Source organism: Triturus cristatus, chromosome 8 (assembly GCF_964204655.1).
Source record: "Triturus cristatus chromosome 8, aTriCri1.1, whole genome shotgun sequence".
NCBI lineage: Eukaryota > Metazoa > Chordata > Amphibia > Caudata > Salamandridae > Triturus > Triturus cristatus.
In genome coordinates this window covers 88,780,630-88,795,632 of record NC_140591.1, presented here as the reverse complement: position 1 = coordinate 88,795,632, position 15,003 = coordinate 88,780,630, and the positions used below count along the sequence as shown (strand labels likewise).

The 15,003-nt window shown below is 42.4% G+C and overlaps 1 protein-coding gene across 5 annotated transcripts in view; it reads left to right on the top strand.

The window, feature by feature from the left end:
- GRAMD1C (GRAM domain containing 1C) overlaps positions 1-15,003 on the top strand; it is a 1,366,575-nt gene that overhangs the window by 174,062 nt on the left and 1,177,510 nt on the right. For all 5 annotated transcript variants that reach the window (XM_085621077.1, XM_085621075.1, XM_085621076.1 and 2 more), the window contains one exon: positions 3,291-3,375. In XM_085621077.1, the coding sequence (XP_085477203.1) occupies positions 3,291-3,375 (85 nt within the window). The remainder of the gene's footprint in view (positions 1-3,290; positions 3,376-15,003) is intronic.

Below are 15,003 nucleotides of genomic sequence, written 5' to 3'. Positions count from 1 at the left end.
GTGGAGCTTCGGAAGGTGGGAAAAGACTGAAATCACACATATGCACCATATGGAAATTAGAAATATCTACTTTATCCAGCGATCTTGCCTTTTGGAAGCCACCCATGTCTTTCCCAATTCAAGATCAGTTGTATAATCTGAATTTATTCTTTTCTGGAAGCATTTCTTAAAGTGAAGCTCTAACACTTGCTACTCTTATTCAAGATTTGCAGATGTAATTCCATGCACAAAATGTATGCTTGCCACAATTTCTCTTCATCTTACAACTACAAATTGGTGAGGTTAAAGCATACATGAGACCAATTGTAAAAGGTTTTCCATCTGCTAGGCACTAAAGGTGTTGCATAACTTACATATCAACAACATGGATGTAAATATGGGCATTGAAGAATGGGCCATTGCCATGGATTATTCAATGGCACTAGAAATCACCATTTGAAAATCTATAGGTTTCCTGCACAAGCAGAGTAAGACTTGAGGGTCAGGAAGGGGTGACTAGGTGAAGCTAGTGGTATCAAAACGGCAAGAACTCAGCCATTCCTATATGAATTGAAATTGAGTATGAGGCGGTGTGATTAATATTGGATTGATGTTTTTAAAGGGCCTTAAATATCCTTGAGGACTCAAATTATATGTAAGTGCTTAAGTGTTATGAAAATCAAAACATTGTTCAAAAAGGGATTAATATGAGCGCAGAAAGCTGTGTGTATTCATTTCCACAGATCTTTGTTCATGGGGGCTTTACTTTCCCGGTCCTCCTACTTGGTACTATCTTTGAGAGGGTGAGAATACAATTATGTAGTGCCTCTGCTATTTAACGCTATTCATTATTATTTAATTACTATTTATTTTTTAATCCTCCCTAATCCAATATGCAGAAGGACGCTCACTCGGGTCTCAGCGGCAAGTGAAAAGTAGTTTGTTTTTTCCCACAACCTCACCGACAAGTTGATTTATTACAGCTCGATCAGACTTATTTGACAGGAATATACAAGTGTATTATCCAATATGAAGTTGTGGATATATGCAGTGCCTAATTTGTAAAATAATGCTATGCTGCTCAGAATCCTGTGGCTGGCGCTATTAAATGTGAGCGCCGAATACCAAGGCTGTGTAGTCCTACAGCCACCGAGATCTCTCTAATCCACCGCCAGACATTCCCTGCCCCTTTATCTCACTCTTGCAGGTTCCTGCTTCCTCCCTTGGTGAGCTTTTGCTTTCTTTCTCCGTCTTTCCTGCGTGTGTGTTTTCCCTTTCTTGTCCTCGGGACATATCTGATGAGAAAAAATAAGTGACGGTCCACAAAATGAGCGCCATTGGCCCCACAGGCTAAAATTAAGCACGCAACGCGTGTGTTTATGTGGGACAAAATAAAGTGAATGCATCGAGACCTGGTCAGAGGCACTACAAAGGATTCCGTACTTGGGTTTTAATTTTTTGTTGTTGTTGTTGTTTTTTAACAGTTAATTGTGATCTTCTCTGGCATTCGGGTGTTTGTTGCCTCAGCGTATTAGCGTAATAGATATGTCTCTGTTTTTCCCTCTCCGCGTTGCCTGAGAGATTGTCAGCACTAGGTTTGGTGTTACTGCTTCCAGTTCCTGTGCACTTTTTTTTGGTGTAAAGAGTTTATTGGGGTTTACATCATAACCAAGAATAATCCACAAAGTGACGAGCAAGCCAGTCAGCTTATTTTCGCCAAACATTAAAATCCAATTATAACATTAAACAATCCCCCCAACTCTTCCCCTCCCACCCAACTCTTCCCCTCCCACAGTCGCATCTAAGTGGTCCTGATTCTTGATTGCATGTCCTTGTGTCCCAGTTGGCAATGTCTCATCTCCTAAAGCAAAAGTGGTGTTACCTCCAAGATCATAATGTAATTCCCACACACTCCATTATCAGTGTCCATACTCAGGCAATTCATCTTCAGTCATCGGTGACAAGGGTCCTCTCCATCGAGTTACCTGGGGACGTTGATGCAGGCGAGGGTTCTTTGTCGTGCATGCAATCTACCCGTGCTTCCCAGGCCCTTGCCAAGTCTGAAGAACCTCGCCCCCTTCTCTAAGCAGCACATTGCTCTTATACCCTGCCCACCTTTCAAGCTCCCGCTGCCATGTGTCCATGTTGGGTCCCCCTGGGGTTTCCCAATTCCTTATAATTTTATGTTTTGCGAGGATGTAAGCCAATTTCTGGAATCTGCTTTTAGCTTTAGTCTTGGATGAATGTGGGGACCAACTTAGTAGGCAATGCCTCAGGGTGCAGGGGACTTCTTTTGGATGTTATATGTGCCACAGTGCTCGTAATCCTCCCCCAATACTCTGTAAGTGACGGGCATCTCCACATCATGTGCAGCAACTCATCCTCCTCTTCTCTACATCTTGGACATGCTGCTCGAGCTATATGGAAGTGTCTGTTGAGTTTCCCAGGTGTGAGGTATGCTCTGTGCAATATGTAGAAGTTTATCAACATGAGCCAGGCATTTCGGGATACTTTAGGAACTCTTTCCAATATGGCTTCCCAATCGCTCCCTGCTATTGGGATTCCTGTCTTCTTCCCATCTATCTGTTAATCCAGTGAGAGATTTATTTGTCTCTCCGTATCGCTCTGTATAAGCAGACGATCATCTTGTAAGTGCCCGATGCTGTAGCTATGTACTCACAGCCCTTATGGGTCTGGGAGTTCTGCAAGGCCACACCCCAGTGTCGGAGAATCGCTGTGGTTACAGCGCCATTTAGTAAGAAGTGATTCTGTGGTAAGTCAAATGTTTCCCTGAATTTGTCAAAAGGAGCACACCCTTTTGGTACAGATCTCCCACCTTTGTGGCTCCTGCTTCCGTCCACTCTGAGACCCCTCCAGCCTCCCCCATGCGGCAGCACCACCATAGTTAGTGGTATATTGGACGAGTACGACTTCTCACTCTCGTTCTTTGTAAGCATCTATTCCAGCTTTACTGCAGCACCTGGAATTCAGTGCTGTCGTTCCCCTGGGGTTGTCTCATTTCTTTCGTGCCACTTAATGGCAGTGTACCAGGGTTTGGAAGGAGAAAAGGGAAGAAGGGAGCATGCCGAAAGCAAGGTTTGGGCTGTTGGCTGTAGGCTTACTGATTTCCTTTATGTTTGTCACATAAGAGAATGGTCTTAACAGTGTTGTGAGTCACATGAGTGGAGCAGCGCTCTTGGGAACGCAAAATTGTGATATGCTATGGCCATGCAATACTTATCTTTGTTTTGACTTAGTTCACTGTCTGTATTACTTATCTTTTTTCACTTAGTTCACTGTCTTTGTTTTAGGTCTCAAGTTCCACATATAAACAGAGGAGTGAAGAATTTCGAAGACAGTTCAAAGATCTCCCTGAAACAGAGAGGCTCATAGTAGGTAAGGTAGAGAAAGCTAGATAACAAGTGGCAAGCAGTTTATTAGAAATTTTGTATTTTTGGAAAAAAATGATTTATTGTTCTTGTCAGAACTTTGATCAGAAGGCCATGGGAGGTACTTAACCAAACCGTTGGGGTTAATGTCTTTTACTACTGATGTCCTGGGGCCTTGCCTACTTTTGATCCTGAGCAACTGGGCCAAGTACCCCATCTGCATATGACTCTCAGTGGTAGCACGGTTTGAGCAGTTCACAGCTTCTTCGGGGTGGGTTGAGGTAGACACGGGGGTGAACACAGGCTCATAACTCAAATTACACACAGCAGCAACAATAAATTGTTCAGTCAAATGCTTGGTTTTATGAAAAAAGAAGTATTTATATATGACCGCTAAGTGAAATAAGATACTCATAAACAATACACACAGGCCCCTGGGGTCAGGGCTCTAGTGTTTCATAGGCCGGTCTGAGTCCCACTTCCCCATAGCTAGTACTAGTGTTTAGGCCCCATTTAGTATAGGCAACATTAATGTTAAGCTCCAGTAGTATTCTCTGTCTCAGGAGTCCCACTCTGACTCTCGAATAAAGTAAAAAGTGTTCCACCACTGCAGCGTTATCTGACAAGCTAGTTCCTTGAGGCCATTTGGCCCCAAAATTCATTTTAGCTTCACCAGCAGGATTACAGCGACTGGAATCTCTGAGCGCGCCTCCTTTGCGGTCACTAAAGCTTCAGCAACTGCCTCCAGTAAGTCTTTCACACTCCACGTAGGAGGACTGCGTTTGGTTGTCCTTAAGTTCCTCACCGGCGATACTGCAGTGGCCGGGGGATTATCGATGATCCTCCGATGTTTGGTAAGTTCCTTGGTCTTCTTCTCATGAAGGGGAGGGGTGACTATCCTGGTCCTCAGTCATAGCTTTAGCACACCCACTCTTCTTCCTTGGTGGACACTCCCCCTTGGCATACGGCGTCCCCTTTCTTCTGCACACGAGCTCAAGCCTGATCGGCACAACAGTAATATTCACTCCGGTCCCACCTGGCATACAGGTTCGCCAACTTGATTCAGCACATGGGCTACAGCCTGATTGGCACTGCAGTAATCTTCACAGCGGCGCCACCTGGAATACAGGTTTGTCAACTTGGTACTGCACACGGCTGATGACCCGTTGGGTTCAGCAACGGTCCCGACTCACTTCATGGTGGCTCTCCTATGGCGTACCAGGGTTGCCAAATTTTTCCTGCACACAGACAACAACATATGTGCAGCATCCATCTCCCCACACCTTGTAGTGCTATCAATTGTGAGATTGTGGTAACTATTGAATCAATGTGTTTTATTTGACTCCATTTTGAATGTACAACATCATTTTGTGCTCTCGCATGATTTCATTTTGTGCTTTCTTGCAGCTTCGGAGAGGGAATTTTTTATTTCTTCATAGCACAGAGCAAAACAACCTTGCTTGGAACAGAATGTGTGGGGTGTGCGTTTTGTGCCTTTCACAGGGTTGGGATTGTTTTTTCCAGAGAAATGTGCAGATTGTACAGCTCTGTCTCAGAGTCAAAACATGGAGGTTTGGCCAGCTTCCTTTCTTGACCTCGACACAGACCGGTACAGTCAGCCTTGGTTTTGCAGTAGATGAAGGGAGGGGGAATTTCTAGAAGCCTCTCTCCATGTTAGTGAAGGTATAAAAGACAGGAACTTTTGGCAATTAGACAGAAGCTCGCTGGTGGGGTGGACGCACCATCACAGGGAAGTTTTTGATGTTTCCCGATTAAGACTCCTGGATGACTGAAAAGGGCTTCCCAGTCAAACTGACCAGAATAATGTGTATAGCTCAATAGGTGACGTATTTGTACATATTTTCAGTGCTTATTTCTCTCATTGGACATCTATTATTACTTGCATATGTTTTAAATCAATTGGATTTCCTCCTATCTAGAAAATAGCTCACAGGAAATCTGGCTTCCACCTTTTTCCTCTCTGGTCCCTGCTATCAATGTTGGCGTCCCTCAAGGCTCCATTCTTAGCCCTACCCTTTTTAATATTGATCTTTCTCCCTTTGTATCCTTGGTAGAGGAAGCGGGCTGATGACACGCAGCTTATTTTATCGTGTGATAAAGGCTCCGACTGACAGGGCAAAGATTAATTCCTGCCTCTCAAAGGCTTTCAACTGGCTCAGGGTTAATCAGCTAAAGTGCAATCCGGACAAAACTGAAGTTGTTTTCTTTGGAAAACTTGAAACACCTGAATGGAGTACTTGGTGTCCAAAGGATTTGCCACCCTCACCCGCTGAAAAAAGAGAAAGTAAAAAACACCTGGGGATAATCAATGACAAAACATGGTCGATGCATTCTCAGATCCAACATATTTCTGGTGCATGCTTCGGTATACTCCGAATGCTAAAAATAATTATGCTACTCCTACCACTGGAGAGTAGAAGGATCGTCGTGCAGGCTCTTGTGAAATCTAAGCTTGACTATGTCAACTGCCTGTACCTTGGTCTTCCAAAATCTTTGACCCAGCGTTTGCAAATGGTTCAAAATGCGGCTGCCAAAGCCATCGTGAGAACAAGACCTAGAACTTGTATGACCCCGATTCATAAATCTTTGCACTGGCTCCGCATTAAAGAGCGGATTGACTTTAAGGCTTTGACCATCTTTTTTAAAGCCTTCCACAAGGTGCAGAGTACCTGATTAAATGAGCTAACCATTACTCTACATCCAGACCCTTGCTGTCTTCCGACAATAATTTGGCCATTGTTCCCAAAACCCGCCTTGCTCGTATTGGCGGTAGATCTTTCGCTTTCTGGGTGCAACACTATGGAATAGCCTGCCGGAACCCTGAAGCTTGACTCAAACTTACTTTCTTTTAGAAAGCGTCTAAAAACATGGCTGTTCAATCAATAACTGGTTTCTTCCACTCATTTCACACTGCTGTTTTTGCGCCAGGACACTCTAGCTTGAGTAGCTGTGTGCTTTATCAAATACGTGTTTTTCATTTCATTTAACTTGTGACTTTTCCATTATTACTTGCATGTGTTTTACACCCTTGCATTTGACATGCGAGTCATTATTATTTGCATGCGTTTCACTATTGTTATCTGTTTGTGTTTTATCTCATGCATTTGACAGTTGGATTACATGTGAGGGTTTTATTATTACGTGTGTGTGTGTGTGTGTGTGTGTGTGTGTGTATATAAACGATTTGATTATCTAAGAGAGAATACTCAGAAAGAGGTGCAAAGAGAAGCGCAAAGAGACGTGCAAGATATAGTTACGTCTAAACCAGCAACAAGTCAAGATACAGTGGAACCAATAAATGTTACAAATGGAACTACAGACAATACAACAAACGTTATAAATGGAACTACAGATGAAGAAACTGAGATAATCATACCAGAAAATGCACAAGTGGAAAGAGCTGAAAAGAATGGAGTAAAATCCAAAATTTTAAAGGAATTCGACCTAATGGCCTTCGCGCGGCAAGGAATTGGAAGTCCAGGACCCCACGAGAACAAAGGTCGTGGTCGAGGCGCCAGAGGAGGAAAAAGGCAAGGCGCAAAAAAGCCGGGGAGAGTGGATTTCTTCGAGGGAATGAGAACACGAGGAAAATCAACCAACAAATAGCAGATCAACTGACTGTGGTAAATTTATCAGATTTTTCACTTACTGCTGATCAAATCAATGTTTTATCCCTGGGTTTAACATTCTGTCCCACTAAAAGGTTTGATTACACGCAAGGAAGAATTGATTTGTTCCATTTCACTAGAAAGTTGCGACTTAAAAAATGGTATGAATATAAAACTAGTTTAGAACGTGCAGCAACCACTGAAAGTTCTTGTTGAACTATTGAGGATTTGGAAACATTACAAACCATGCATGAACTGGGGGGCAATGACGAAGATGATATAAATGTACAGATACCTGAACAACTGATTATGGATCGCAGTAGTGATAGCGGTTTTAAACCTAAATCAATTTTCTTACCGCAAATTCACTGCGATGCAATTGAAATATTTGAGAAGGGTGTGAAGGAAGAATTAAAAAAGTTGGGTAAGAGTAAAAATAACATAAGATCGAATCTCACTCCACAACAACTGGTGGCCATACAAGAATTACAGGAGAACAAATCTATTGTAATTAAGAAATCCGATAAAGGCGGAAATGTTGTTGTATGGCCACTACAGATGTATCTTGATGAAGGGACTAGACAGTTGGGTGATGTGAGTAATTATGTGAAATCGAACAGGATATGTTATGAAGAAAGCAATGAACAATACAGAAATAATTTGGTTAAATGGAAGAATGAACAATTGTTAACCGAAGATGAATTTAAATTTCTGTTCTGTGAATATCCTAAATTGCCAGTTATGTATCTCTTGCCTAAGTTACACAAAGATGCTAAAAAACCTCCGGGAAGACCTATTGTCTCCTCTATAGGAAGTCTATATGAGAATACTTCTAAATATATAGATTTCTTCCTAAGATCATATGTTCAATCCTTACCTGCTTATGTGCGTGACACGGGTGACTTCCTAAGGCTGATCCAAGATGTTGTATGGGAACAAGACATGTTATTAATGACATTAGATGTCAACAGTCTCTATACATGTATCCCCCATGATTTGGGTATGGAGGCAAGTAGACATTTCTTGAAATCTCGTAAATTGATTTATTATAATCATACTGAAATGTTGCTTTGTATGATGAAAGCATGTTTAACCAACAATTTTTTCTTGTTTAACCATGTCATCTTTCGCCAAACCCAGGGAATGGCGATGGGAACCTGCTTTGCCCCCAGCTACGTGGGTTTGTACCTGGGCTGGTGGGAGGAGCAGGTGGCGAGTAAGATCACGGCCTTTACCCATAACGTCGTTCTCTGGGCAAGGTACATTGATGATGTGTTTTGCATTTGGAAGGGCTCAGAGATGCAAGCAGAGGAATTTGTGGAGTCCTTAAATAATAATGACTTAAATCTAAAGTTCTCTAGTACTATCCATGATAAGAGAATTGAATTTTTGGATGTCGAATTAAGAGTAGAGGACAACAAATTAGAAAGTAGACTATTCAGAAAGAAAACCTCCGGTAATAGTCTTTTGCATGCAGAGAGCTGCCACCCTAGAAATTTGATCAACAGTATCCCGTACGGGGAACTATTGAGAGCCAGGAGAAATTGCAGTGTGGATAGTGACTTTTTGGAAGAAAAGAAAAATGACATCTCGATTCAAAGAAAGAGGATACTCTAATAAGACAATAAATCAGGCATGTGATAAAATCCAATTGATAAATAGGATTGATTTATTGCAAAATAAAAAGGAAGAAGAGAATCAAGAACTACCCTTACGATTTATAACCACATACAATAACCAACATTGGGAAGTTAGGCGTTGCCTCAAAACATTTTGGAATGTGTTGGGCACTGACAAAATTCTGAAAAAATACACAGGTGACAATCCTAAAATCACTTTCAGGAAATGTACCTCGCTAGGCGATAGATTGTGTAGTAGTTCTATTTCCACAACTACCAAGAGCCATGAAATAAAGGGATTTTTTACCTGTAGATCATGCAAGGCATGTAAATATAGCACTAACATTAAAGAAATCGAGCTATCCAAAAATCAGAAGCCATTTAGCATTAATCAACATCTTACTTGCAAATTTGATTACTGTGTGTATGCGCTCATATGTCCCTGTCCACTTATCTATATTGGGAGTACCATTCACCAAGTTAAAAAACGGATTTTAGAACACAGAAGAGCGATCATTCATGAGGATAAACAATATCCGATAGCCCGGCATTTCAAGGAAAGACACAATAAAAATGTGAATCTGTTGAAATATTGTGCTCTGGAAAGAATTCCAATTTCAGAAAGAGGAGGTAACAGGATTAAAGAATTAAGAAGGTTAGAATCTAAAATGATTATTAGATATGAGACAATGCATCCAACGGGACTGAATAAAGACGAGGAATTGTCTGTCCACTTAGGTTAGATAAAAATCTGTACATACAATCTGTAACCCTGCTAAATGAACCGTGTAAATCCTGAATAAGTTTGTATTTTAACCATTTAGAAAGTGATTTTGATCAGAATTGTTTTTTATGTTGTAGGAGACGGAGACGCCATCATCAGATGATGAGGATGAAAGCAAAAAGCTAGTGATATCTAAAGTTTATAGGCCCACTAGGGCATGATGTAAATAGATATTTGGCGGGATATGAGTTAAGGGCATTTAACATGTACGTTATACATTGAAACGCTGCAATACTGAATTAACGGTTATGTTCCAAAGTGAAAGAATGTAGTGTCGGGACATTGAGCAACAGCCCACTGGGGCAGGATTTTCATTTACAAATTTTGTAAGTGTAATGTTGTTATAATCTTTGGAACATAGCATTGATAATGAAATTATTGTTTGAACATTTATTAATTATTGTGCATTGTGTAAAAGCAAAACAGCGCAATGAATACTTTGAGTTAAAAGTACCACTCTAAAATGGCCGCCAGTTCACAAGGATCCCGATGTGGTGTAGTAGTCCTACGTTTATGTTATGTCATGTGATGTGAAACACTTTATTTATACTTTAAACAATTGTTTATTGACCCGTGACAAAGGAGCGGCTGCTCCGAAACGCGTCGGGCTTTTGTTTGCCATGTAACGAATAAAAAATTCCTTTCAACCACGCATACGGATCTGGGCTCGGTTTCTGTGATAAGAACTAATAGCATGAATTGGAGTAATATTGAGGTTCGCTACCTTACCGGAGCCCGCCGCCATTAAGAGGCAGAGCAACGCGAGTGAAATTGGGGATATATATATATATATATATATATATCACAGAAAAAACCATAGGTTTCAGGCACGTTATAGTTAGGAATTAGCATTTAAAAAACCTCAGAAATTCACTGAAAAAAACATAGGTTTCAGGGGTTTTATAGTTAGCTGGACTTTTCACTTGTACAAAACCATTGAAATTTCCCTTTTATAGTTAGTTCAGCTAACTATAACTCGCGCGCCCGCAATGCACTGCTGATGACGTCACATATTACATCACTCATGACATGGTCAGTGACATCACTCATGACATCACTGATGACATCTCAAATGACATCACTGATGACATCACTGATGACATCATCCAGTGAATGTGTGTTTTTCTGAAAATTAAATATGTTTTATATATGTATAACTCAAGGTCGATGGAAGAATAAATGGGTATATAAGTGTCAATGGATGATTTGTTTTTGAAAAATTGATTGTGTAACTGACTGATTAAGTGTATCATAGTGAATACATGGCATAGTGAGTAATGTTAAAATATGTAAATATCTGTATCAGTCTCTCACTTTGTGTATAAGTGGCTGCATGGGTTGGTGAGTAGCTACATGGGTGTCTATATAGGTTATTAGTTGGTTTTTTGAGTATCAGTCTGAGTGTCTGCATGGTTCGGTGGGGGGTATTACGTAGTGCATAGGTGCATGAATGAGTGACTCACTGTATGTGTTGAAGACAGCATGTGTGCAGGACTGTATGGGTGGATGAGTGTGTGTATGGGTGTGTTAGTGAGTGAATGACTGTCTCAATAGTGTCTTTATGAGTAACTACATATGTTTAAAACTAGTATATGTGACTATTGGTGTATATAAGTGAGTATATGTGAGAGTGAGAGATTGAAAGAGTTCCTGTATGAATAAGTATGTGTTTCTATAAGTGATTGTTTAAAAGACTAAGTATGTGTAAGTTTCCGTAGAAGTAAGTGTGGCGGTGTGTGTAGGGTGACCAACTGGCATTGGTGCAAATTCAGGACGGTGAGTGTAAAAATTCAGGACAAAGGGTCAAAATTCAGGACACAAATTCAGGACAGGAGGTCAAAATTCAGGACAAAACTTCAGGACAATAAGTAAGTTTTACAGACACATCAGAGGAGGTCGCGCAATAGTATATAAGTAAGCCCAGCCATATCCAAACCTATTCAACCATTTGCAAACTTATCCATCATGTATCCTTCCATCTATCATTTCACTCATCCATCCCTTCATCCATCTTTTCACTCATCCATCCATTATCCATCCATCCACCCTTTCACCCTATCCATCTGTACACTCGTCCATCCACTCTTCCACCCATCCATCCATTCACTCATCAATCCAGCCATTTACCCTTTCACCCATCCAGCCATCCTTTCACTTACTCATCCATCCACCTGGTCACTCATCCTTCCACCCATCCACCCTTTCAGTCATCCATCCATCCTCCCTTTCTCTCTCCATCGACCCTTTCACTTAGCCATCCATCCTTCCTTCCATCCATCCATCCATCCACCCATCCACTCATCCACTCATCCACTCATGAATCCATCCATTGACCCTATGACTCATCCATCCTTTCTCTCATCCATCTATCCTTTACTCCTTCACTCATCTATTCATCCTTTTGTCCATCTACCCTCCCTTTCACTCACTCATCCATCCTTACATCCACCCTTTTACTCATCCGTCCATCCATTCACCCTTGCACTTATCAATTCATCAATCTATCCATCATTTCACTCATCCATCCACTCACTCATCATCCACCTTTTCACTCATCCACCTTTTCACTCATCCACCTTTTCACTCATCCACCTTTTCACTCATCCACCTTTTCACTCATCCACCTTTTCACTCATCCACCTTTTCACTCATCCATCCTTTCACTCATCCACCTTTTCACTCATCCATCCTTTCACTCATCCATCCTTTCACTCATCCATCCTTTCACTCATCCATCCTTTCACTCATCCATCCTTTCACTCATCCATCCTTTCACTCATCCATCCACCCTTTTACCCATCCAGCTACCCTTCCACCCATACATCCAGCTATTTACCTTTTCTCTCATCCATCTTTCCACTCACTCATCAATCCATCCAACCTCTCTCGTTATCCATCTATTCAATCATTCATTCATCCATTCATCCTTTCACTAATTCATCCAGCCATCCACCCATCCCTTCACTTACTCACTCGCCCGCCTTTTCATATTCATTTTGAGCTGAGCCTTTTTGAGAACTTCACCCTCGCTGCAGGAGCCAGTAACGCATTCCAGGACTGGGGCAGAAGCCACCCAGGGCGGAGACGGGATGCACCACAGGGGGGACAGGAGCCATCACAGGTGAGGGGGACAGGAGCCACCACATGGGGGGGACAGGAGCCATCACTGGGGGGGAGGGCAGGAGCCATCACAGGAGGGGGAGCAGGATCCACCAGGGTGGGCACAGGGGTGGGCATGCAGTATTCTAGTATCATCTTGGTCTCTTCCAGGGTGGGGTAGGGCTCCTCACCCCCTCCTGGACAGGACATCGAGAAGACAGGCTCTATTTCTAAAATGTTAGTTTTGCCATCCTCCACTGTGCTGTACAGTCCTTAAAGGAGATGCTCCAAGAGAACTGATTTAACTGATTGTCCTCCATACTTTGTTAATTAGTGTTGGTGCGATTGTGCCATTTCTTTATTTTATTACACTATAGACTGCATGTTTGAAGAACCAAGATTTGCTTACAATTTAGTGACAGTAATTAAGCTTTGTGATGAGAACCAGGTGCTGCCTCGTGGTAATCAGGGCCGGTTCTAGGATGTTTGGGGCCCTGGGCAGGAAGGGAATGTGCGAGGCCCCTCTAAATTGCAGAGACATGAGGCATTCAGGGTTGTTTGCATCTGAATAGATGCCCCCTGCTCCTGAAGCTGCAGCCCCTTCCTCGGTCACCTTCAAGCACCTCTTAACAGCTCATCAAGGGCTGAAGGTGTGAGGGTAGCCATCCCGCTGTGCCTCTCCAATGCTGCTGGGTATCTGAGCGTTGGTACTGCATCGGAGTCTGTTGCACCCGACCCCAACAGCATCGCAGTCAAGCAGGGAGGTGGGTGGTAGCTGTGCCGGTTTTAGGGTGGTGCGATCGGTGCCCGGTTAAAATGACGGACAAATGGCGTCCGTTAAAGAATCCTTCACGGACAACGGACAGACGGCCGAAATTACGGACTGTCCGTTAAATTTACGGACGGTTGGTCACCCTAGGTGTGTGTATAACTGTATATGCAAGTTTGATTCTTTATTAGCATGAGTGACTATGTGTGTGAGTAACTCTATGGATGAGTGGCATTGTGTAACAGGATGTATAGGTGTATGAGTACATATGATGAGTGAGTACATGTATGAGTGACTGTACAGGACTGTTGGTGAATGAGTGGATGTGTATGTGGATCTTAGAATTACTGAAGAGGTTGTTGTAACTGGTATTGGTATGTCCATTGTTTTGAAAATTTTAGTCTCTATTTTTGAATGTGTGTATCAAAGGTTATATTAGGGTGAGAGGAGGTCTGCCACTCTCACAAGGATGATGTCATCAGTGATGTCATCAGTGATGTCATTTGAGATGTCATCAGTGATGTCATGAGTGATGTCACTGACCATGTCATGAGTGATGTAATATGTGACGTCATCAGCAGTGCATTGCGGGCGCGCGAGTTATAGTTAGCTGAACTAACTATAATGGGGGAATTTCAATGGTTTTGTACAAGTGAAAAGTCCAGCTAACTATAAAACCCCTGAAACCTATGTTTTTTTCAGTGAATTTCTGAGGTTTTTTAAATGCTAATTCCTAACTATAACGTGCCTGAAACCTATGGTTTTTTCTGTGAATTTCAAAGGTTTTTTAAATGCTAATTTCTAACTATGCCTACAGAGATAGGACATGTGAAGAAAGAAGAAAAAATGCACAGAAAGAAAAAAAAGAAGTGCAGAAAGAAGCAACAGAAGTCCTCAAAGATGAAGAAAAGTGCAGGAAGAAGGATAACGTGCAGAAAGAACAAAAAGAAGAGCAAAAAGAAGCCTTGTTGCAAAATCATCCTGTACCCTCAACTTTTTCAGACGGATACTGGTGGTAACTGAGTCTGACTAACCAGTCCTAGAGCCAGTGCTATGTTAAAAGACACTTAGAATACAGTGAAAACACCTACATACACTAGGGAACATTATGCGTTGGGGTCCCCCTGTGATTAGCATGACCTCCTCTGTAAGCCCCTAGTATATAATAGGGCAGGGGGATTAAAACTACCTCTTAAAACAGGCCACAGGGCGTTTTTGCAAACGTTAACTCAGGCCCCGTCCCCTCCCTTCACCACTGTGTAAACATGCCCTGTGTCCGTTTTTTGTTGGGAGATTAAGTTCATTTGAATCCTGAGGGTCCCTAGGGTCCAACTAGCCCACTAGGTACCTCCAGTAAGTGCCACAGAGCTGCGTTGCAGAGAGGTGTAAAAAGTGGCACGGCCTGGACCACCTCTCTGCAATGCAGCTCAGTGGCGCTTACTGGAAGCACTTGGTGGGCTAGTTAGCCCCCAGGGGCCCTCAGTATTGAAGGGAAATTATATCCCCAATTTAAAACGTGCCATAGTGCGTGTTTGCACACGTCACCTCAGGCCCCGTCCCCTCCCTTCACCACTGTGTAAACGCGCCCTGTGGCTGTTCTAAGTTGAGAGATTAAGTCCCCCTGAATCCTAAGGGTCCCTAGGGTCAAACTAGACCACTAGGTACCTCCAGTAAGCACCACAGAGGTGTGTTGCAGAGAGGTGTAAAAAGGGGCTTGGCCTCAGAACATCTGTCT